At 50.6% G+C, this 24,607-nt stretch overlaps 1 protein-coding gene across 2 annotated transcripts; it reads right to left on the bottom strand.

Annotated features, from left to right (window-relative positions):
* Positions 1–146: 146 nt before the first annotated feature.
* Positions 147–24,595, bottom strand: ZNF777 (zinc finger protein 777). Of its 2 annotated transcripts, none has more exons than XM_053926691.1 (6): positions 24,075–24,595; positions 19,368–20,219; positions 18,212–18,338; positions 15,484–15,597; positions 4,779–5,030; positions 147–1,670 (listed from the first exon to the last, which is right to left on the bottom strand). In XM_053926691.1, the coding sequence occupies exons 1-6, from the start codon at positions 24,177–24,179 to the stop codon at positions 517–519; spliced, it is 2,604 nt and encodes an 867-aa protein (XP_053782666.1). In that variant the 5' UTR covers positions 24,180–24,595; the 3' UTR covers positions 147–516. The 2 variants fall into 2 exon arrangements, with proteins under 2 accessions (XP_053782666.1, XP_024420302.1); XM_024564534.4 differs by lacking the exon at positions 24,075–24,595 and adding an exon at positions 23,706–23,925.
* Positions 24,596–24,607: the final 12 nt, after the last annotated feature.

The raw sequence follows: 24,607 nt of genomic DNA on the forward strand, positions 1-24,607 counted from the left end.
CCTTCACCACTCAACAGAGGGGATGAGCACATAAAGGGGGGTCTCAAGAAAACCTGTCCACTGACACTAGGCACGTGATGTCCCTTGGCCACCTTCTTAACCCCTCCCCTTCAAAACCAAACAAAAACGGCAAACAGGAAACGCTCGTCTTTTAAAAATTACTCTATTATTATCAAATAGAACCACAGTATCCAAAAGGTAATTATAAAGGTCTATACCCAACTAAGTGGCCCTGCACCGCCCCTCCACGTGGCCAGCCAAATCACTCCCCCCGTGCTGATTGGTTTCATCCGTTTTATTGTCAAGGAAATTAACAGCCCGAAAGGGTTCCCCAGGTCCACGCTCTCCCCCCTGGGGCCCCGGGTAAACAAGGCAGCAAGCGACCTGGTCTCAGGACCCCTGTGTCCTTGGGAGGAGGGACAAAAGGGGGGGGCTCACAGCAAAGGGGCTGGGGGGGCGTCCCGCCGGCTGGGCTTGGGCGTTGTGGCTGCCAGGCCAGGCGGCAGCAGGGCACGCTCACTCGCCCGTGTGGGTCCGCAGGTGGTACTTGAGCGACTGCTTGTAACGGAAGCACTTGGCGCAGTGCGTGCAGGGGTAGGGCCGCTCGCCCGTGTGCGCGCGCTGGTGCTCCAGCAGGTGATGCTTCTGCGTGAAGCGCTTGCCGCACTCTGCGCAGTGGTAGGGCCGCTCGCCGGTGTGGATGCGCCGGTGCTCCAGCAGGTGGTGCTTACGGATGAAGCTCTTGCCACACTCGGGGCAGGCGTGCGGGCGCTCGCGCGAGTGCACCCGGCAGTGGTTGGTGAGCTTGGACTTCTCACTGAAGCTCTTCTCGCACTCCGGGCACTTGAAGGGCCGCTCGCCCGTGTGAGTCCGCTGGTGGCGCAGCAGGTGCGACGGGCGGCTGAAGCTCTTGCCGCACAGGCTACAGATGAAAGAGACCTCGTGCTTGCCCGCGTGCACGCGCTGGTGGATGACCAGGCTGATGTGCAGGCGGAAGCTCTTCTTGCACTCGGGGCACGTGTAGGGCCGCTCGCCCGTGTGCGTGATCTGATGCTTGGTCAGGCTTGACTTGTGGCTGAAGCTGCTGTCGCACTCCGGGCACTTGTAGGGCTTGGGGCCACCGCCGCTGCCCGAGCTGGGCGACTTCGGTCGCGGCTTGAGCACGTGCTTGGAGGCAAAGCTTGGCCCACGCTCGGGTGACCCGTAGCCTCCGCGGACACGGTGGATGCGCTGGTGCAGCGTGAGCTGCTGCTTGTGCCGGAAGCTGATCTCGCACTCTGCACACTCGTAGGGCCCCTCCTTGATGTGGTTGCGCTGGTGGATGATGAGGTTGATCTTCAGCCGGAAGCTCTTGCCGCACTCCATGCAGGTGAAGGGCCGCTCCCCGCGCCGGTTCCGCTGCTGCTGGCTGGAGGAGCCCCGGTTGTCGCTCATGTGCCGGTCTCCGTGGGACACAGGCGCCAGCCTCTTCACTGTCGGGTTTCCTAGCTGCAGGGGTGGGGGGCTCTCCTCGCCCTCGGGGGACAGCTCCCCAGGCAGCGGAGTCTGGTACATACTGGCCTCGTACCTCCCAGACAGCTCCCCGAGGTCCTGCAAGTGCTGAGGCAGCTCATCCTCCTCCTCCTCTTCCTCCTCCTCCTCCTGTTCCTCGGTCTTGATCACGATCCCCTCTGCTCCAGGGACAGGCAGGGACAGGAGAGACGGCAAGAAGTTAGGTTTGCCTAGCGCTGATAACCAGCGCTCCATCCTCACCCACAAGCACTGCAGACTGTCCCCGAATTCCTTCCTTTGGGAAAAGCCTCCTTTACACCCCCTGCCACCTGCAGACCCACCCCCATGAGGTTGGCCATGTAACAACATGCCTGCTTGGTTCAGGAATGAGCCCAGACCCTCTGCTGGAACTTGACACAGAGGACGCAGGGGAGATGGGTCCCTGTGATGGGCAGCTGGTATTTCAGGTGCCCACTGTCTGAGCTGCTAGTGAGCAGTAACCAGCAGGGAAGCACACTAGCACAGAGCCCTCCTGGGGGACCCCAGAGCCAGGTGCCTGAGGTTGGCCTACACATGAACCTGTGGCTATCCAAGACCACAAATAGCAGTTCTTCGTTTTACTGAGGGGTTGGGTTTCTTCCCCCTGTATCCAAAGGGTCTTGACTCACCAAGTTGCCAACCTTCCCTCCCCAAGGTCTCCTCAACCTGAACTCAGCTCCATCCCACTGGGCTCCATCTCTCATGGACTCTACTGAGGGCATTTCTCCTCAGGTGCCTTTACTCACCCTCCTTTCCACGTCTCCAAGTCGTGCTGGTCAACGAACAACTGGCTCGAATCCTCTCTACTCCCTAAAACCTTCCCTGACCATCCCCCCTGCAGCCCGCAGTGCCTCCTGAGCCCACAGCCTGGGCTGGTGCACCTCCCCAGGCGCGAGAACTCAGCCTTCCCATGCGGCATCTCACCTGCACAGGGAGCTGCCACCCCGAAGCTGGGGGCCTCCTCTGCCTTTCCCACAAGCCCCAGTGCAAGGGCCACAGACACCCCCACGGACGGATGCCCTCCCTCCGCCCCTCTAGGACCTAAATAAGGCTGTGTGTTCTGTGGCCCAGGAGGACCTACAACCCAGAAAAAAGGAGTGGCCTTCCACACACACCTGTTTGAGTTTTCTCAGGTGCCTTGTACTTATTGGTATGCCCTAAACACTGTTAATGGGGGACTCCATTTTTAGTCTCACTGACCGACTTTGTGTGACATGAAGAAGTCACTCACTCTTCTGGGCCCGCCTCTGAGATGGGAGACACAGCAACAATCTGCATTTGTGGAATTCTTACTCGCAAAGGAGACCTTTTTCAACACACCTCACACCTGTTCTCTCTTTCATATCCGCAGTCTTACTACAGGCTACGTCAAGCAAGAATAATCCCCATTTCACAGACGGGGAGCACCCGAGCCTGGAGATGTCGGGCAATGTTTCCAGGTAAAGTCAAGTCATAGACCTTTGCAGAGCGGGCCATTTGGGGAACACCTAGCCTCTGCCCTCACCTGACAGGACTGAAGCTGGCCGTGTCTGCGACTTCCTACCACTCCAATAAAAGGCACTGTTAACGTCCTAACAGAGGTGAGCTGAGTCCCAGCTCAGGCCTCTGCCCATTACGCCACGCTGCCTCAGTACCGCTAGGACCCTTGGCAGGAGCGACCCAGGGTCCTAGGAACGCAATGCTTAAAAGATAGGGAAGGAGGAAGCAGCTTCCGACGTTGGTAACTGGTTGCCCTGGTATTTTTCCAGGGTTGTTTATGAAAGAAAGGGGGAAGTATGGGCCTTGGAAGGTTCACACTCTCCTTTGCCATCAGAGTTGTTTTTTCTCAGTGAAATCAGAATGGAACATCTGGCCCTAAAGTTCAGGCCTCAAAATCCCAAAAGGACTCCTCAGTAATCTTCTCAGGTTCCACCAGAATCAATGGGGACTGGCCAGAAGACCACCTGGAATTTCTACTATGAAGCTCTAATTTAGCATCTACTCACAATTTGCCTCGTGTCTTGCACTATTCTTTTGTGAAAGACAATGTGGTATGTTTAAAAAGACTTCTGAAATATCATGCAGTTATTTAAAAATAAGGAGCCAGATCCACATCTTTGGACGAAGAATCATGTCCATATTTTACTAAGTGCAGAAAGGCAAATTGCAGAGGAATTATCTATAGATATTATGCTTAAAAATCAATGTAATGCTTTTAAAAACCTAACTGAAATGGATGTGGACATAGTTCTAAATATAAGTAATATGTAAATTGATATCATGGTTAATGACTTTCACACATAAGCAAAATATCCAAACAAAAACCAAAACACAAGTGAGTTCTACCAAATATTCAAGGAACACACTTAATTCTTATCTTATACATTACTTTCAGAATATAAAAAAAAAGAGCAAAAGCTTCCCAGCTCGTATGGTAAGTCCAGTACAATCCCATTTCCAACACTGGATGAGACTGATCGAAGCAAAGTTCGGGGTCATTTCATTTATGAATAGAGCTATAAAGCTCCTCTACAAAAGAGTAGCCAACTAGGTCTAACAGTGTGTTTAAGAAAGACACCATGCCCTTGCCGGTGTGGCTCAGTTGGTTGGAGCGTCATCCCCTATACCAAAGGGCTGCAGGTTCAATTCCTGGTCAGGGCACATACCTAGTTTGTAAGTTCAGTCCCCAGCTGGGGCATGTATGGGAGGCAACCGATCAATGTTTTTCTCTCATATGGATAAAAGTATTTTTTAAAATGAAAAAAAAAAAAAGGACAGCATGATGATGAGGCAGGGCTTTGCTCAGGAAGGTGTGCTGATTCAGCATCAGAAAACAACCACAAAAGGCATCCTGGGCTGGGCTGTGCAGGCCCACTTCCCCACTGTTCTCCTCACACTCACGAGTGTGCAGAATGGTGACCCTGAGATTTTACAACTAAACAAAGATGATGCCTCGATTCTACCAGGAAAAGTGCAGTCAGTCATGTTAAAAAACATGTTCTCTGAGGGCTGAAACCTTCAAGTCAGGTAAGGCTGCTAGTGTTACATAACAACAGTCACGGACCTGTCAGGACAGGGAAGTTCTAGCTCTGTCACTGTCATTGGATCTTCTCCTGCCTGTAGAAGGAGGGGTCCCCATCTGACCTAGTGGTTGGCTGTAACACCTTCTTCCCTCACCCGGAGACGGATGCCCACAAACCACGCACCTGAGGCTGTGCTTGGGGTTCTGTCCCACCTGCTGGCCCACTGGTGTCCCCGCCCCAACTGACCTGCGCAGTTTCTCTGCTGCACCAGCATCTGCTTGAGCTCACTGAACTCGCCGGAGCCTTCCGTGGACTCCTCCAGCGTGTTTTCTGGCTCCTGCATGTCCAGGTCGGGCTGCTCCCCACACGGGTCCCCCAGCTCCGAGTCCTGGAAGCCGTGCTCTTCCACCTGGCCCATCAGGGGCTCCGGCGTCTCCAAGCTCTCTGAGCCCTCGTCATTGGTCTGCACCTCGATCTTAATCACGATGCCGTCGTGAGCTGAGGAGGACAGAAGAACCCAGAACATGTTCATTCCACCTGCCCTAGAATTTACATTTCAAATATCCTTAATTTAGAGATCCCGAAGAAAATGAGTTGGTGCTGAGAGAGAGGGAGAGAAACATCAATGTGTGGTTGCCTCTCGTGTGCCCCCTATTGGGGACCTGACCCACAACCTAGGCATGTGCCCTGACTGGGAATCAAACCAGCGACCCTTTGGTTCGCAGGCCGGCACTCAGTCCACTGAGCCAGGGCTTGTCTTCTCTTTAATTTGCCTTCCCTGTCCCCTCACTTCCCATCACACAGTTAAACAGTTACAACCTTCCCAGGTAACCCCTCTAACTAACCTAGTATTTTTCTCTTCAGTTATATAATTATCTATTATAACACATTCACATTGACATGTTTTTATTATCTGACCAGTGTTGGTTTAAGAAAACAAAACTGCCTTGTGCATAGCCCCGTCTGTTCCCTGGCTCACTAAAACATCTCGTGGCGATCCCTGCACTCCGGCTCTGTGGGGCTAACGCGTGTTCCCTTTCTGAGCTGCGTGGGCACCCGGTGAGGGCACTGTAATGGGTCCAACCGGTCCCTTCCTGCAGGATACGCACGTTTCCTTCCCAGTCTCTCGCCACCGTGGACAAGGCTGCAATAAACATTTGTTTATTTATACCTACCTCTAACTACACAACCGGGGTTTTATTTCTACACAAGTTCCCGGAGCAGCCCTGCAAAGTCAAAAGCCGTCTGTGTTTTCTCAATTCTGAGGGACACCCGCAGCCTGCTTTTCAATAAGGCTGTGGCAAATTCACATTTCTACCAGCCTGGCCAGACAGCAGCCTCTTCCCCACATCCCTGCCAGCGACAGACACGATGCTCTTCCACATCTTGCCGCACTCGGATGGGTGAGGAGGGTAACTCATGACCCTTTCATGGCACCTCCTGGAGTAGGGTTATCTGAATATCATTTATTTCTTGATCTTTTAGGTTTGATTCCACGTCAACTGTGTTCTGTTCAATTTGTGAGAGTCCTTGGATTTCTGTATTAGAGATAATCTATTTTTTCTTACCAACATTACAAGTACTTCCCAAGTCTATCACTAGTCGGCTGACTCTGTTACCTTCTGCCGCACAAATTCGTTTACGTTTTCATATTGTCAGGTGTGTCCCTTTCCCTTTGCGGCCCCTGGGTTTTCTGTCTTAGTTAAGAGGGTCTCCCCCATCCCAGATGGTTCATCTGGTCTCCTAGATTTTATTTGAGGGTTTTAATTGTTCAATTATGCATACTTGGGCCTTAACTACACCTGGAATTTATTTTTTTCCCCTATGGGTTGAATTGTGCCAACACAAACCCCCTTCCAAGCTGCAAATCACTTTTCAATTAACTATAAACTATAGTTAACTATAAACTATAAACGTACAATGCGTAAACTCATCCGTGCATTCACTGAGCGCTTCCTCAACATTTACTGAGCTGACACTACGTGCGACGCGGCGTCCCGATGGCTCGGGAGAGGCCGGCGAGTAAAGCGGAGCTCTCTGCTCATACGTCTACAAAAGGCAATAAACACAACGGATAAATCCTACGGTGTGTCCGACGGTCGTGCACAATGCAGGAAAAAGAAGAAACCAGAAAACCAGTGGACCAAGCCGACAGGCCCGCCTTCATGACACCTCCCCCGTGTTCTCCTGACATCCTCCTCGCCATTCCTGAGTCAAGTGGACCATCCACATGGCTGAGAAAGCACACTGACCAGGCCCGCTAGGAACTACGGCAGTCCTTGAATTTCTCTCTGACTGGCCAACTCAGCCCGTCTGCGAGTACACACTATACAAAGCAACTCTAGGATTCCCAGGCTGCATCCCCTCGCCCAGCCTTAAATGCAGATGCTGTGTACTCTCCCTCCAAACTGGGCCTCCAGAGGTCTCTTCTCCCTGTGCAAAGTCATCTGCATCCCAGTCTCTGTCCACACCTACCTCTTGGACTTGCCCTGCTCTAGCTCAAGGCTGCCACTTAACCCCACTTCCCTCCCTGATCTCAGGAAAAGCAGTGTCTCCCCTCTCCCCCCCGATTCCAACCTAAATCCCCTGGAATTGCACTTCACAAAGCTGTGTCCCTTCCTTCTCTGTCCTCCATCCTTGTCTCTGCACTAAAGCCACGAACACCACCACGACTCCAGCATCAGAAGAAGATCTTCCTGACAAACTCCTTGAAACACTTTGCTGCTTGCCTCCTCCCTAAAACATGCTTTTAAAACTACGTATCCTCTGCACCTTTTGAAAAAACATATAAAATGCTTCCATAACTGCAAAAGATGTGATTTCTGGAGTATTGTAAATATTGGTGTTTTAAAAAAAACTCTTCCATCGCCCTTGAAGGTGGCCAACGGAATCTAAGGACCCCAGCAATTTAAAACCCACCATTCTTCGCTTAAGAAAAACACGAACAAGTTCTTCTTTGACAGCTGAAATTTTTCTATCATTCCTTTCCACCTTGAACTTCTATTTCCATTCCCACTTTGCCCACAGAATTCCATCCTGATAAAACACGTTTTCATGCTCAGAAGCCTCCTACCGATCAACTCATCTACCACAAAACTGTGTGTGCACAGTGGAAGATTAATTTTACTTTCATTTCCAACAACCAGAGGACTCTAAGTGTCCGTTTCCCCACCCCTCCCCCGGCTTAAGTCACCCTTAGTTAGTACTACTGTAGATTGATAAACAATTATTCAAGATAGAAAACAAAAAAAAAAACTGGTTGGAAATGCATCTTTTTACAAGGATGGATAGGGATTTCCTGCCCCCACCCCCGCCCCAATTAGTTCACTTTATCTGAGAATGAATATGTTCACTGTTTAAATGAGACAGAGTTCGCAACCCAATCTATTCCTATTTTTCATTTTTACAAATAAAAGTAGTGGGTAAACTCATCTGCATAGATATGTGGAGGGGCTGGAGGGAGCTTCGTTAGGGAATCATCACCCGGTTCTTTGAACTTCTGAATTATAATGCCATGAAAAGCACACGGCGAACATCTCAAAAATTGTTTTTAATGACTTGTTAGCTGACAACTTAATTCGTTTCTCTTTCAATTTTGTTGAAAGCAAAGTATTGCTAATGATCAAACCTGCAAGAGAACTCAGCTCCTCCGCCCCAGCAGTGAACTTCTGGTTGTGTACCCTGACATTGGAGGTCGTCCCTGTTTTGTCACCAGAGGGCTTTTCCGACTTCAGAGAACCGCTCCATGATAAGATCAAGATGGGTGGAGGCACCTGTTCTTTTTTTTACTTTGTAATTGTGGGGGAGGCAGGAGATGGGGACCAGCATTCCAGGGGGGCGCATGTGCTGTGCACTCTCACTGAGGGGTTGTATGAAGGAGAACAGATGGACTAGGGCCTGGAAAATGGACCTTCCACGCCACATCAGTGGCCTGGCTGCCCTGGCTTGACCAGCACTGCCTTCCAATACCTGCCCCTCCTTCAAGAGCCCACTCCCCCAAACCTCGAAAAGTATGCTCAGCAGACCCAGCTGTGCTCCTCCCCAAACCCCAAGTTCTTTTCTGTCCCTCTCTGACACTGAATCCATGCATTTACACATCTTCCCCAATGGTTAGACAGTAGAGAAGCTAGCTGTCTTCCCCAAAAAGGTCTCCCACCAAACAACTTTTGAAGGAGTACTGATAACCAACTTGCATTTATAAGTAGCAATTTGTTCTCCCATTTCGAAAATGGACAGAAGATACATACACTGTAGGAACATAATTTACGACCAAAGGTAGCTTTTCCAAAAGTTTTAAAGAAATGGCGTCGAGACAACTGGCTTCCTGAGTAGGAGGAAAAAAAAAATCTGCCCTCCCATCTCTCACATCAACATAAATTACCGATGAATCAAAAATTCAAGCATAAATAATAAAATCACACTAGTGTTAGATAAAAATGCAGCCTTTTCTTTCTTTTTGTTTTTCAGCTCTGAGCTGAGGCACAGGCTGTGCGGGGTCCTGAGGGACTTCAGACGTCCCCCGCCCCAGGGAGGCTGTCTGCTCAGTCGTCCAAACGCAGTCCAAGTGCCCGGCCTGTGTCAACCACGCTCTTCTGTTACAAAGTTTTTGGAAATAATTTTTGTAGTTTTGCCTTGATGTTGTTTGGCTCCAGGAAACTTCCTTCATTTGTGATTGTTTTTTAACCTCTGCCGGCACGTTTCTCCATAAGAACTTCCGTGAGATGGGAGAGCCTGTCCTGTGACTCGTTTGCCAATTATCAACTGTTCATGAACACTGAATCTGATCATTCATGAAGCTGATGTGAGGTTACATTTGTAGACAGTTAGACATTTAATGATTCATATTTTGCAATTTCCTCTTTATTTTCTGGAACAAAAAAATATCTTATTCCAGGTTTGAAATACTTTTATGGAACTTTGAAAAGCTCACAGGCGCAAGACCTGTGATTGTAACGCGCACTGAATAAAATGTGCCGAGTAAGTATTCCCGTACTCGCTGTGAAGCCCAGACGCTGGTAAGTCTGAACACGTGGCAACTCAGAATCGTTCAATTTGAACACACACAAACGCCATACAGTTGTCCCTCGCACAAACACTACCCAACGGTGAAGCACAAACTCAGAAGCATGTTCACACACATAAAACACAGAAGAACTAATATCCTTAATATCTGAGAAGCTTTTACAAATCAATAATAAAAAGATGAATAGTTCGAAAGAACAATAGGCAGAAGGCAACTCATAAAATAAGACATACTAGCGATCAATAAGGGTATAAAAATATACTCAACTTCACTCTTATAGAAGTCAGATAAAAACACCAAAATATTGTCCTTTCTACCCATCACGCTGGCAAATAAAAAAGATAAATACTACCTACTATTGCCAAGGATGGTGGGGAAACAGGTAGTTTCTTGCATAGATGAAGGTGTACAAACTGGAAAGACAGTTGTGAAGGCCATTCGCTAGTAGCTATTAAATTCTTAAGCGGGTATATCCTTCAACTCAGAAAACCCGCTTCCAAGTAAGTCTCAGACAAGCGCCCGAAGATCTCTTTGTGAACGTCCTTCAATGAAGCACTGAAACTGTGAACACTCCACATATACAGCGATGGGAGCTGATTCAAGTAAATCATAAAGTCAGTGCACAGCACACTGTAGTCTGCCACTTAAAAAAACAAGACAGATTGATGTGTCTGACACATAAAGACGTCAAAGATACATTATTAAATCAAACAAGCTGCCCCACAATATACCTCTATGCTGTCTGGATTTCTTTTACAATGAGTATGTACTGATTTATTACTTACAACGTTAAGGCTGTGTGTGTGTGTGTGTGTGTGTGTGTGTGTGTGTGTGTGTGTGTGTGTAAGGAATAAACTGTGGGCTCTTGTGGGAGAATGACGTGGAGCTTTTGCTCTCCGAGTTTGTCCTTCTTGGTAAACTCCGCTTCACTGCAGAGTAAAAAGCGGTGTTGCCACATTAACTTTCTCCACCAGCTAGAAGGAGAGATGTGATAGCCCACCCCTGGCTCTCCAACCTTCTCATGGCTGCACTTCCTGTACGATGCTTTAAATTCTGGTGTATTAGCTTTTAAAATCACTTTTAACAGTTATATATGCACAGAGGTCAGAGGGTTGAACAGTCCTTCAAAACCTGTTTTTAAAAAGCTATCCTTCCCCCCCAGCCCTTACTACGGGGCCTCCAGAGGCAATCACTTTTGATTCTCCTAACGGACTTTTTGTCATTTATCTTTATAACTCTCAATAACATACTTCTGTGGCTACTCCTTGAATTTTCAATTTTAAGTGTAATCTATTGGCTTCCAAGAGCTGCCGGCGAGGACCACCTCTTCCCCGTCCATCCACGTTTCTTCCAGATCCCTGATCCTTCCAGCTCAGTCTGCCATTCTGATTGGATCGATATCAGGTGTTCGCATTATTAGATTATGTAAATGTTATTTTAAACCGAACCATGTAGGACACTATAAGCACAGTTCTGTGCCTGTAAACCTTTTTTGCTTTTCCCGGGAGCTTGTAATTTTTTTCTTTTGCTTGGCTTACTCTTATTAATTGTCATGGCCTCTTCCCCAACCCTGCTCTGTATGTACCTCTCCTTTCAAAATGTGCAAACACACTGGGTATTTCTCAATTTCATCTACTTGAAGCAAACATTTCCGGAACCTTCTAGCGTGCTCCAGCCTGGCTTCCAGGTTGCCACCAGGTGCACAGCTGTCTTTTCGGGCTTCGACCCCAGCGGGGTTCCTTCACTTCTCTTGTGTTGGACTCCTAACGCCTCTTTCTGGCTTTACCCCCCATGTTGAGAATGGGGGTGCATAGGAGACTGTGAACACTTCGAAGTGTCTCAATTTCACTCATATTTAATTGGAATAATCTGAGTACACATCACCTTCCAGAATGGTTGGACAATGTTTTCCAATTTTTACATTTTAAGAATTTTAAAGGCATTGCTTTACTATCTCGTAGCTTCCAATATTGCTTGTAGCTATCTTGTAGCAATACTGCTTGAAAGTCCAGAGCCATTCTAATTCTTGCTCCCTCATGTGAACCCACTTTTTTTTTTTTTTTCTCCAGAAGCTTGCAAAATCTCCTTTGTCCTCAGTGGCTCTGAAATTTCTGGCTGCGGTATCTAAGGTGTGGGTCTATTTCCGTCCATTGTTCTGGGCGGTTGGTGGGCGCTTTCAATCTGGAAAGCCACGTCGTTTGGTGCTGGGGATTTTTCTCTCTGCAAAATTTATTTTTAATTTTATTTATTTATTTATTTATGTTTATGTAGTTTTTTATTGCAGAGAAAGGGAAAGGGAGAGACAGAAACACAGGTGTGAGGGAAGACTGGCTGCCTCCCGTACGCATCGCAACCAGGGACCGACCCGGCAACCCGGGCATGTGCCCTGACTGGGGATTGAAGCCGAGACCCTTCTGTTTACGGGATAATGCTCCAACCAACGGAGGCACACCAGTCAGGGCTATTTTTACTACTTCTTATTTTTATTTTTTCAATTACAGTTGACATACAATATTATGTTAATTTCAGGTGTAACTGGAAATTTTTCTTGAATTATTTTGTTGCTAATTTCCTCCTTCCTGGTTTTTCTGTTCTTTCTTCCCCAATAGTCCCATTTTCTGGTCACTGAATTTCCATCTTCTAATTTTCTTGTTCTTTCCCTATTTTCTTTATTTGCCTTTTTTGCTTTATTTTATGAAACGTGTGCTTAATGCTATTTTCTAATACTGCTACTGAGCTTTTAATTTGTATTACTGCATTTTTAATTTCGAAGACTTGCTTCCTATTTTTTTTTTTTTTAATAAGCATTACACTCTTGTGTCACGGATGCATTCATTTGCATCTCTCTTAGGATTCTGTGTGCCGGCCTGTCTTTAAACACTTCTGTTTTCCTCTCTGCATGATCTGTTTCCTCAAAATTTGGTTTTTTTCTGCATTTTCCCCTTTTGTCTCTGTAGGTGAGAGGCTTTTCCCGAATGCCTCACAGTCCTTTGCTGTCCATTCTTATTAAAGTGGAGCACTCAGAAGGGAAGAGAAACTTCGGTGCATTCAGGGCAAGCCGGTCGACGGTGCACCTCCTGGGAGGAGGACTTCTGCGGGTCCTTTCGCTGGAAAATGCCTTGGCTGGTCCCAAAGGTCTCCTGAGAAAACTCGTACAATATCCTGCCCTGAGGATTTTAATCCTGGAAGTCAGCATCACTTTGGGAGCCAAGTTAGGGAAGTATGCTGGAGATCTCAAGATCTGTATTTCAACTCTCACTGTCCCCTGGTTTCCAACGTGGTACCCTACCCTCGACTGTGCCTGGTGCCCACATCCTTACACCCTCCTGCTCACCTCAAGGCTCCAGCGACTACGCCTTGGTCCTCTTCTGGGGCTGGGAGAAGCAGAGGCCAGAATTGGGGGGAAGTAACAGAGGGGGAAGTGCCTTCAAAGGCCTCTTTAAAAGATGTTCCACGAATCCTGTTTTAGCCTCACCTTTACTCCCATTTCCAAAGACGCCTGGAGTCTCTGGTACTAACTGCTGAGTCTTGAGTGCGGGTGGGGTGGAGTGCAAGTCAGGTTTCCCCGCAGTGCCCCCAGCGCCAATTTCAGACGCAGCTTTCTCATCAGTCACCGTCCAGCCATTTGCCTTCAGGCTTCCTAAATCTGGCTGCCGCTGTCTCCTTGTCTTTTCTCCTGAAAGTCCCTTTGCTCTTGTTGAAGAAGGACTTGGGGGAGAACAGAGTCAACACACATTCAATCTGCCATCATTCATTCAAACTCATTCTTCACACGTCCTTTCTTTAAAAAAAATTTTTTTTTACTAAATAAAAAGTATTATCCACTCACTTCAGAAAATTCTGCAACGCACTGAGAAATATGATTTTACTATGTTTGCATCCAATTTTTTCTCTCTTTTGTTTACACCCTGGACTTCACACTGTAGCGACATTTTCCAATTCTGTATCATTAACTTACTTTCCCACCAACATTTCCGACAGGCTTTAGCAATCCCCACCTTAAGCAAACAACTATGAAGATTCTCAATTTTCTAGACTTTTCTCCCTTGGTATCACACCACTGGGTCTGGCTGAGGGCTGGCTCTGCCACCACCCTTGTAAGTGTAAAGGAGACACACGGACAGGTTATCCTGGGCATGTTCAGGCCTCTGGTCACTGCAGATTCTCAGAACAACCCTGCTATCTAGAGGCCAGGGTCTCTGGGGTCACACAGAGGTACAAGTTCAAAGCCAGCCCAGGCTCAGTGGTTCCCATGCTGTCTCCTGCCATCCCTCCCAGCCCAGACTCGAAGTGGCTGGAGATGGTCAGGGGGACAAATGGCACATTCCAGCCACACAAGGCAGCCTGTGAGGCCAGCACCTCCCAGAGAGGTTCCAGCGTGGACATGCATATGCCAGGATAAACCAGCCCAGGGCACAGTGAGTTGGGTTGTTTGCTTCTTGACTCTGGCCCTGGTCTGTGGGAGGCCATCTGTGATGAGGGTGTGACAAGTGGGCAGAGGAAGGGGACCAATACTTTCCTTCCTGCCCTTTCAAACAGATGCTAGAAAAGCAGCAGCTGGACCACAAAACCACACTGGCACACAGGGCTGGATGTCAGGGTTTTAACCACAGATCACCCCTCCCACATTTGCGTTCTTCACCTTGCAAGGCTTCGGCCTTATTCCTTCTGCCCTGAATCACTCCATTCCCACAAGGCCCTTCTTTTGGGGTATGACCACTCGTACTTTTCAGGTACAGACTTTCCTTCGAACAAAAGAACCTCCCTACCACGTGCCACACTCTGCCCCAACCCTCCATTCCCTTCTCCTTGTAAATCTGTCTTCTCTGTCTGCCAGATGAGTTCAGGACCCACCTCTCCCTCCGAGCTAAGTCTCCAGGCAAGGCCCTAGAGGGGCCTGACACTGATTTCTCTGAAACATGCTGGCACTTCCTTTTCCACAGGGTTCTGTCTCCTCCACAAGTTACCTTTGCTCTCAGTCCTTGGGGCTGACATGACTCCGCATGTTTCATCCTTGGAGCCAGTTTATAGGTGGTCCCAGAATCCATGACATTTTCTCACAACAAGACCCGACAGTGGACCCAAGGAGATTATCCTCCACAATCACCAATGACGTTTGGCTACAAAGGACAAGGATCTGCTTCCACTGAAGACCGACCTTGAAGGTGAGTCACGCAAGTCCAAAGGCAATTCCAAACTAGGAGCTCCCCAAACGAGCTGCACACCACGCAAGCAGCACAGAGTAAGTGTGCAGGCTACTGAGCGGCCAGTGTGGAAGGGACAACACCCCACGCAGAATGACCATAGCTGGTGTTTCCCGAGCCACTGCTACCTGCCAGTCACCACATCGGGCCCCGGATATTAGTACCAGCCCTATTTAACAGATGAGGAAACAAGGCTTCCAAAAAGGCCAAGGAACTAAAGCCACCCTGCTGGCAAGCAGACAAGCGGGGTTCAAGCACAGGCAGCCAGACACTGGATGGAACTCAAGTCACATGGCCTGTCCTACCTGGCACCTCTCTACTGCCTCCATCTAACGCCTTGTCTAGACACTGTTCCGCACATAGGAGGACGTTTCAGGTCAAGGTCACGTCTGTCCCTACCCGGCTGTGTGGTTGCAGGACCTGGACAGGGCCCCTCTCCGGGGGGCTCCAACAGACTCAGGCACCCTGACAAGGGACCACCTTTCTTTCAGTTCCCGTTTTGTTTCCTGCAGGGTGAGGTGACACTTGATCGTGTCAAAACTCCCTGAGACAAGGAACACAACAGCAAACCTAAGTATCAGCCTGGTGATCAAGGAGGGCCTAGCACCTCAGGCCGACCGCCTTCCAGCACACGGCTGGCTAACTGTCCATCCAGGGTCTACTCTGCATTGTCCCGTGGACAGACCTAGAAGGTGGCGCTCCAAGCTGCCCGGCAGCCACTCACCGGCACTGGGGTCTGCGGGTGGCTCGCCCTCCTCTGAGTCTTCCTGCTCCTGCATGGTGGGCCTCTCCCCGCGCTCCATCTGTGACATGAGGTCTGGTTTGGAAATTGCATAGTCTGGGCAGAAGAAAAGAAAGAAGACACGTTATGGGGTGAGGTCGCACTGGATGCTGCAAAGGCGTCACCTGTGTTAAGCACATACTGGGTCCTCCCATGCGGGGACTGGTGGTGGGGCACTGCCTGCCACCAACGGAAACTGGCCCCTTTGTTCCCTACCAGTCTTGTTGCTCAGGTTTTTCACGACAAATGCATGAAAGGTTTAAAATTTTATGAAGTGCAAAGCCAATCATGATAAAATCTAAAGGCCGTAACACCAAATACTGATAAATTCCCTTATATTAAAAATCTTTCGCTCCAGCCAGTGTGGCTCAGTGGGTTGGGTGTTGTCCCACAAACCGAAAGGTCGCCAGTTCAATTCTCGGTCAGGGCACATGCCTGGGTTGCAGGTCAGGTTCCCCACTGGGGGTGTGTTTCTCTCAGTGTTTCTCTCCCTCCCTTCCCGCTAAAAATAGATAAATATAAAATCTTTTTTAAAAAAGTTTAAACTTCTTTGGAAATAAAGTTAAAAGGTGAAGAACACTGGAGGAAATATTCATACACACACACATTTGTCATATGTAAGGCAAAGGGCTGATATCCATAATTCTACATATAAAGTCTCTACAATTAGTGAAAACTAAAAAGGCAAAGATAAGAACAGGCAATTCAGAGAAGAAATGCAAATGGCTAGTGATCGCATGAAAAGATAAACAAGTTCACTAATTATCCAAGAAATAGACTAAAATAATGAGGTGTCATCAGATAAAACAAGTATCTAAAACAGAAGAACATGAGGGTATGGAAAAAGGCAGTGTAGAGTACTGCTGCATAAACACATACGGCCTCTGGAGGGCGCCATCGCAGTGGCCGTGGTATTCCTGTAAATGTGCACCATCTTTGGAAAGCAGAAATTCCCTTTCTGGGAATCTGTGCCACTGAACCGCTCACGGAAGTGCATAGATGCACGCGCGCCTTTATGGCAACACTTTGACGGGGAGAGGACAATCCAGCGGCTGCTCAATACACGCCGGCTGTCCATCTACCCAAGCAGGCCTACGTGTGCTGACACGGAAAGCTGCCTGTGACCCACCGTGAGGTGAAATGAGTGAACAGTCCTGCTGGTGCAAACCACAAACTGTGTGTGCACGAGTGCACGTGTCGCGTGTATGTTTACATGTGTGCAAAAACAGAGGAGAGAGCATGCGGGCTGGTGGGCTCAGGGGGGTTACCTCTGGGGAGTGGCACTGGTGGGAAGGGGGTGGCTCTTTATTAAAGAAATCTAAATTGCTGAATTTTCACAGTTATGTATGTACGTACTTTGAAAAGGAAAGAAGACCCCTGGCTCGTGTGGCTCAGTGGATTGAGCGCAGGACTTCAAAACAAGAGGTCATGGGTTCAATTCCCAGTCAGGGCACATGGCTGGGTTGCGGGCCAGGTTCCCCAGTAGGGGGCATGCAAGAGGCAACCACACATTGATGTTTCTCTCCCTGTCTTTCTCCCTCCCTTCCCCTCTCTCTAAAAATAAATAAAGAAAAAAAAGTTTTTTTAAAATAGAAGAAACCAAATTAGAAAGAAAAAAGTTACTCTGTGAGCAGATCTATGTGTATAAAATTAACAATTTCAGCAAGAATCAAGATCTGTACACAGCAGTGTACTTCATACTTCTAAAACTTTTTGGTGTACCCAAAGAGTTCCCCTGAGAACAGGATACATAGGACATTATAGTTTTCCAGGTTTTCATCCTTAAATACTCTCATTGAACGAAGACGACAATAATCCATAGACGTTGGGATACGAGAGATCTCAGTGAAACTGTGACTTTCTGGTGGGGACCTGGGACCTCCCCGGGTCACAGGTTCCTCTCTTCACAAGTGGGGTAGGAACGTAGGGAACATAAGCCCTCAAGAAAGGACAATGCCCATGGACAAAGGCAAAGGGGGGAAGCATGGAGGTTGGGGCAGGGGGAAGTGGTGGTGGGAAAATGGAGACAACTGTATTCAAACAACGAATTTTATAAAATTGCAACAGTATGCCATTTGGGAGAAAACATAACCCACAGGATTCTAAAATCCTTGTGTTGTTTGAAAACATAATAAAACTATTTTGTTAAAACTATAAAAAAAAAAAAAAGGAAATGACAATGTTTGGTCACCTGCACAGTGAAACAGGAGTACCCACCCCTGTCCTAGCTCCCTTATGGAGAGGCGTGAAGATTCAATGACATGATTCTTGTAAAGCACCTCACACTTGCTTAGTAATAGTTTGCTGGACAAAGTAATTTAAAAATATACATGAGTCCATGGGGAAAATACCATAAAGGCCAAAGACCCCTGCTCTCTGAGTCTGCCTTCTCCCCTTGCCCCAGTGGCTTCTCTGTGGGCAGCGGGGGGAGTGGCTCCCCTCACGAGCAATCCCAAGCTGGGCTGCACTGGTGAGCGGCAGTGGACAGATGAGAGCGTTTTTCTAATCTGTTATGCTGGCTAACGTTCAGTCTCCCCGGCTCTCGGCTCTCGGCAGTACTGGAGTTCAGCACTCCCTGCGGTTCCACATGAACTCCCTGCGGTTCCACATGAACTGCGGGCCAGTGTCATGTCACGCAAGGCAGCCCCAGCGAGGGAAGCGCTCTCCTTACCCATGGAAACCAGAGACTCGTAGTTGCCTCTCATCACGTTCTTGTACAGCTCCTTCTGCCACTCGGACAGGTTCCCCCACTCCTGCTCCGAGAAGTGGACGGCCACATCATCGAAGGTGACAGGGACCTGAAACCACACAAGCTCATCTGGGACCAACTGCAGGGCTGTCACAGGCTCTCCGAAGCCAAATCCCAAGGAAACAAACCCCCACCTCCGGGCTGAGTTCAAACATCTCTTCTTAGGACCTGAGTGGGAAAAGGCCCAAGGGCACAACCCTGAGGTGTCACCAAGGGGTCTGGTCAGGCTTGGGCCACACAGAATAAGGACCTTGTCTTTTCTGGTCCTTTTCCCCTCCATCAGGACAACCCCTCCCTGCTGTAAAGCATGGTGTGCAGACCGGCAGCAGAAGCACAACCAGGGAACTTGCTAAAAACACAGGCTCGTGGGCCTCACCCTAGACCCATAAGTCAGACTCTGCATTTGGTGAGCTCCCCACGCGATTCCCGACCACAACAAAATTTGACAAGTGCTGGCCCCGAGAACACAGTCCGAGTTCTTTCCCACAGGCTGGGGCCAGGGGCAGCAGCACAAAGGGACATTAAGAAATTTGGTCCACATTCAAGTTCTTGCAGAGTCTTCTGGAAAATAATGTTGAAACCTAATGTTTCCTAGGTTTTTTGGGGGATCCCTCTCGAGAGCACATTTCTACTGGCATAGACATGATTTGCAAGCCAACTGATAAAAACGTTGAGCCCCACAGAGCCACATAATATTTCTGCGAGTTCTCCTTCTCCCTGTGGTGGCCTGCACTCACACTCATGGACACTGGCGGGAAAGCCTCAGTACCTCTATCTTGGGGCCTTTGCTCTGCCTTCTCGCCCTCTCGGACATCACGGACTGAACACCCTGCTAAACCGACACTCCCTGATCTCTAGGATCTTCCTCCGATCTATTAACTTCTGCTTTTATCAACAGGAGAAATAATTCTACTGTAACGTGCCCTGTTCTTAGCAAAGCGATGTTGACAACTGGGTATTGATGTATTTTTTTTTCTTTCTCAATCATCACTTTCCCCTTCTTTTACATTAAACTAAATTCCTAAAACATGTCCTAATTCAGATCACTCCTTGGGAGCCCCAGTGGGGACAGGGTTACCTTGGGAACTTCTCCATTGCTGCCTGGGGGCAGCCGCAGGATCCAGAAATTTCTGTTTTTCAGCAGGTTCTCCATGTTCTCCAGCCGCCTCTGCAGCAGCCCGTATTCCTGCAGCAGCGTCCCCAGCACGACCCACTTGCTCTCCAGGTGGTTTGCAAACTCCACGGCTGTCTTCTCGCAGTCGGCTATCTTTTTCTCGTTTGTCCCCGTCCGGCCCTCCAGCGTCAGCAGCCGCATGGCCTGGGCCTCCAGTTTCCGCTCCACTGCTTGGACGGCAGCCCACACGGCCAAGCGGGTGATCTCCGCCGTCGGGAGGGGTGTGTCCTTCTGGGCTGCGGAAGAAATGTGGAAGGGGGTCTCCTTTTGGGAAACTGGGCTCTGGAGCAGGGTGTCCATGTCGGCCTCGGGAACTGTGGGGGACAGAGTGAGAGGGTCTTTCTCGGGAACTTCAGGGGAGTGGAGTGGGGCTTCTTGGTGGTGGGTGGAGTGAGAGAGCAGTGACATTTCTTGCTCAGCAGCAGCTGGGGCTGGATACTGGGTCTCTTCCTGGGAAGTCAGGGGGCCCTGGAGCGGCGTCTCTTGCTCAGAGGTGGCAGAGTACAGGAGTGAGGGTCCCTTCTGGAGGGTGTGCGGCATCCGGCCGGAGGTCTCTTGCTTGGGAGTGAGGGGCCGGGAGCCTTGCCGGGGGACAGAGGGGGACAAAGAAGGAATTTCTTTGGGGGGAAGAACGCGGGACTGGAACAGAGCTTCCCGGGGGGGTCCGGCAGGGGCCTGCCGTGGGGCCTCTTCAGGCAGAACGCTGGGGAATGACAGAGGCGACGAGCGTTGGGTCTCCATGTCGAGCTGCTGGACCTGTGGTCAAGGAAAGGGCAGGAGTGAAGGCCTCAGTCTCCAGCTGGCAAAATAAACACCAAAGATAAGCACCCACATTACAAGGGCATTGGTAGCCATGTTTTCTGTGGATATGAATCTTCTTTACAGAGCCTAGTGCACAGACATCAATTGGAAACCATTAACAACAAATAGAAGAGAGTTATGCCAGCTTCTGACCTTTGGAGAACCAACTTCTTTTTCATGGGTACCCTCTTAGGAGTCGGGGTGTCAGAGAGGAGAAAGGGTGCCAGCCTTGAATTAGAACGACTAGCTCCCAGGCCCGTCCCCACCTACTGCTGACTGTGTTGTCTGCGCCGGTCATTTGACCTGTGTCCTGTGTCCCTAACGTGGGGATTGTAATGACTCACCCCACCCCCTCAGTGAGGTGTCTGGGCATCCGACAGAATAAAACTCTGGAAAGCAGAGCAGAATTTTGTCAGTGCCAGGCACTGCAGCTGACCCCAGACTCCTGGCGAGGGGGGAGGTGAACGCAGGTGGGGGCCGGTGTTCACCTAGTTCACAGGTAAGTCCTCCGGCCCCACCGCTCCTACTCGAATTCCCAGGCAGTCACGGTGCCCGTGTTCCTCCTCCCACTTTGTCCAAGAGTGAAGGGTTGACCTCAAGTTTCCCCAACTCTGATCAAAGCTGAATTGTTGACTTATCAATAAAATTCCTGAGTTTTATGCTGTGGGTTGGCTTGGACACATGTTGTATGGACCCCGCCCCTCCTGAAGAGGCTGCATGACCTTCTGGGCTGTCCCAGCTAGTTTCTGCTCTGAGCAAGGGGAGAGGAGTCACAGCGAGACAGGCAAGTCCGGCTCTGGTGGTCTGGCTTCCTCCCTCCAGCTTGTGAGGTGGGGGATGAGCAAAGGAGGCCTAGAAGGGCTGGAGGCGGAGCTGAAGTTCTGTGCCTTGTGTCAGGACTGGAAGGGACTAGAACCCATGGAAATGCTGATTCTTTGGGGGTTTTCCATTAGTCTCCCTGTCGCTGTTCCCCACCTTGACACACCCATGTTGAGAGAATTCTTTTGTCATTGGGGATGTGAGGCCAACATCTGCGTAATGAGTTCTGTAATTCCCTATCCAGACAACCAAAAACTTCACTGGAACGCAACAGAATTTCTCCTACAACGATGTTTGCCCATTTCCTCATCAGCTTCCTTCAAAGAATCCACTGAATGCCAGTTACTGTACCAGAGATCTTTAAAGTAACAGCAATTCGCATCTTGTTTGAAAGTTAACATATTCCTCGTGTCCAGTCTGATACATAGTACGTGCTCAATAAATGGCCACTGAATGAACGAACAGTATATACTGTTGCATTACGAGAAAAAATTATTAGGGTAATTGATGATGTTTCTTCAGTTTTTTACCAAAGATCACCTAAACCTATTCATAGTTCTCTCCGTCTTCTTTCTTTTCTTCATTCACTGATTCACTTATAGGTCTCTTAACTAAGACCCCCGTTACATTTTTAAGCCAAGGATTAAAGATTTAAGAGTTTACTTGGGCAAAAGAATCGAGTTAGTATGAATCAACAACAGCTCGAGAGCTAACCAGAGGTGCTGCTAACTGAGTCGGAATTAGCTGAGGAGTATTCAGCTGGTATGCGCCCCTGAACTGTGTTAAGGATTTTAAAGGGTTATCTCATTTAATCTTCCCGAACCCCGTGTGACATAATGACTACCAGAATTGTCGTCCACACCTAGGTCCACACCTAGCACACGAAGACACCCAGGCAGGAGAGGCTAAGTAACTGCCCAAGGTCACAAAAGTGGTCGGGCCCCTGGGCCAGGATTTCAGCTGACACTGCAGGTCACCTCCCCGCCTCATCTGTGCTCTGAGGCAGCTGGTTGGTGACCTAATCTTTTTACCTCCAACATTCAGAGGCTCGGAGATTAAACAAAGATCTGTGAGATTCTTTCGTGAGGGAGGTGGAAGGCCCTGCCCTGAAAAGACATTTCTATTTAACGCTGGGGTCAGGGCTCCCTTTGAAAACCTAGTGAAAGTTATAGATTCTCCCCTCCCCCCCAAAAAAGCACGTGGGCACATACACACAATTCTACAAACACTGCCAAGGGATTCACAGACCCCTGAACCCCAAGGCTTGACAACCACTAAGCCGGTTCTCAACTCTTCCCGTGTGAGGACATGACTGGGCTGCCCTCAGCGATGGGAACCTCAGACTCAGGTAAGGTAACACAATAGGCACAGGATGGCCCCATCCGCAGAGGGGATTAGGGTATTTGCCTACAACTAGTAGGAAGAAGGGAAAATCCCCCAGGGCCGAGTTAGTCTCCCTGAGTAACTCAGGGGTTTAACCAGAACAATGAAAACAAGCTCCAGTACAGTAAATAGAGCCAGCACAGTAAGACATCTTCACCAACTGGTCTAATCAGAGCTCAAAGGAAAAGACCATTTCTTTGCTTTCTATTATTAGACCGTCTCTCTCCATTTCCGGACTCGGGAGGGCTATGGAGGGTCGAGGGGCCAGGGAGCATGTCCCCTCCCCCGCCCCCAAAGAAAAGCCCCTTCCTATCATTTCATACGGGCTTTAGGTTACCCTACACAGAGAGAAGTGGCCCCAGAGCAGGAAGTAAATATTACATCTAAGATTAATAAGCTGTATTCTCCAACTGTTGGGGAGGGGGGAGTAGAATTCTTCTGAACTGTATTTTATAGGATTTAACTGTCCCTCCCTATCTCGTGTCCCCTAAGAGGACGGGGTCTTCAGGGTTCATGCCATATTCGCAGAAAAATACATAGCCATACATATCTGATTTTAAAGAGAGCTGTGACATTTGTCTTGTATGACCCAGTGGGGTTCACCCGGAATTATGTGGGGCCCTGCAGACCTACGCCTGGAGGTAGACATTTAAAAACCTTCATTTTACTTTTATTTATCTGAGGTGATTATTATTATTATTTATTATTTAAGAACTGAAGGGCTCTTTAGAAAGCCATACAGCCGGACCCCTTCCTGGGACAACAGGAAACTGAGGCTCCGAGGCACTGACTCCCATGCAGCAACCCTCCCTGAACGGCTGCTGCGTCTCCGAGCGCAGGTCCATGGGGGCTCTTCAGACAGATTTCTAAGAACGGCCCACCGAAGAGGCACACCCGCCCCCAAACCCTTGGGAGCCCGCTCCCCAGACCCCATCCGTCTAGACACCCGAGGTTCGCCCGGGGACCCTCCCCACGCAGAGACTGGTGGCCGAGACGCCGAGTCCGAGGGTCACCAGCTCCCCACGGTGGCGACGCTCGGCAGGGCGCTGCCTGGCCTCCCACCCGGCCGTCGCCCCTCCCCCACCCCGACGGGCCGCGTCCGCCGCGCACCGGGCCCAGGCCTGTAACTCCGTGGAGGCCGCCAGCCAGAGCCGCCTCCACCCCGTCCAGGCCCGCGGCCCTGGAGGCAGGCTTTTGTGGGGACGCGGGCACCGAGCCACGGATGACTCGCTACGTGACCTTGGGGCAGGCAGGGCAGGTCGCCGCCAGGTGTCTGTGCCTCAGTGTCTCCGCTCTGCGAAATGGGGAGAGCCGCGTCAGCGCCGCGCTCCGGCCGCAGGAGGCTCCGCGGGGCCGAGCTCTGCGGAAAACGTGCGGCGGCAACCCCGACGGACGCAACGCCGGCTCCGCAGGGAGCGAGGCGCGCCGCCCCGGCGCCCACCGCCGGCCCGCGTGCGCGCCAGGCCAGGCGCGTCCCCGCAGCCTCGCCCGGACGGCGGCCGGCTCCTCGGCCCCGCTCCCGTCCCGCAGCCCCCCCTCCTGTTCGGGGGCGCGCGAGCCCTCCAACCACCCCCCCACCGCCAACGTCGCAGCGTCTCTGCCCCTTACCGAGACCCCAGGCCGGGCCGCCGAGCCCGGGACGCGCAGGCCGTCCCCGGGGCCCCGAGTCCGCGCGTCCGTGCGCGCGCGGGCCGCCCTCACCGCCTCGGCCATGGCCCTGCGCTGTCCGGCCGGGCCCGGAGCCGCCGCCGCCGCCGCCGCCGCCGCCGCCGCGCCGCCCCACGCAGGCCGGCCCCGGCCTCTCCGCAGGCGCCGCCCGCCCGCCCGGCCTGCCTCCCCCGCCCGGGCTCGCGCGGCCGTCGGGCCCGGCCTGCTCGGGGCGTGCGGAGCGGGCTGGGACGGAGCGGCCGAGGCCGGCGGCGGCGTCGGAGCGGGGCGCGCGGCGGTGCGGGCGGCCCGGCGGGCTGCGCTCCGGCCGCGAACTGGGCCCCGGCCCTCAGCAGCGGCCCCCGGCCGGCGCGCGGCCCCTCTGCGGCCGCGGCGGCGACCCCGGCTCCGGCCCCGGCCCCGGCTGCGAGCTGCGCTGCCGTCCCGGCGCCTCTTCAGCAGGGGAGCTGCACCGCAGCTGCCATGTTGATACA

This window comes from Desmodus rotundus, chromosome 6 (assembly GCF_022682495.2).
Source record: "Desmodus rotundus isolate HL8 chromosome 6, HLdesRot8A.1, whole genome shotgun sequence".
Classification (NCBI taxonomy): domain Eukaryota; kingdom Metazoa; phylum Chordata; class Mammalia; order Chiroptera; family Phyllostomidae; genus Desmodus; species Desmodus rotundus.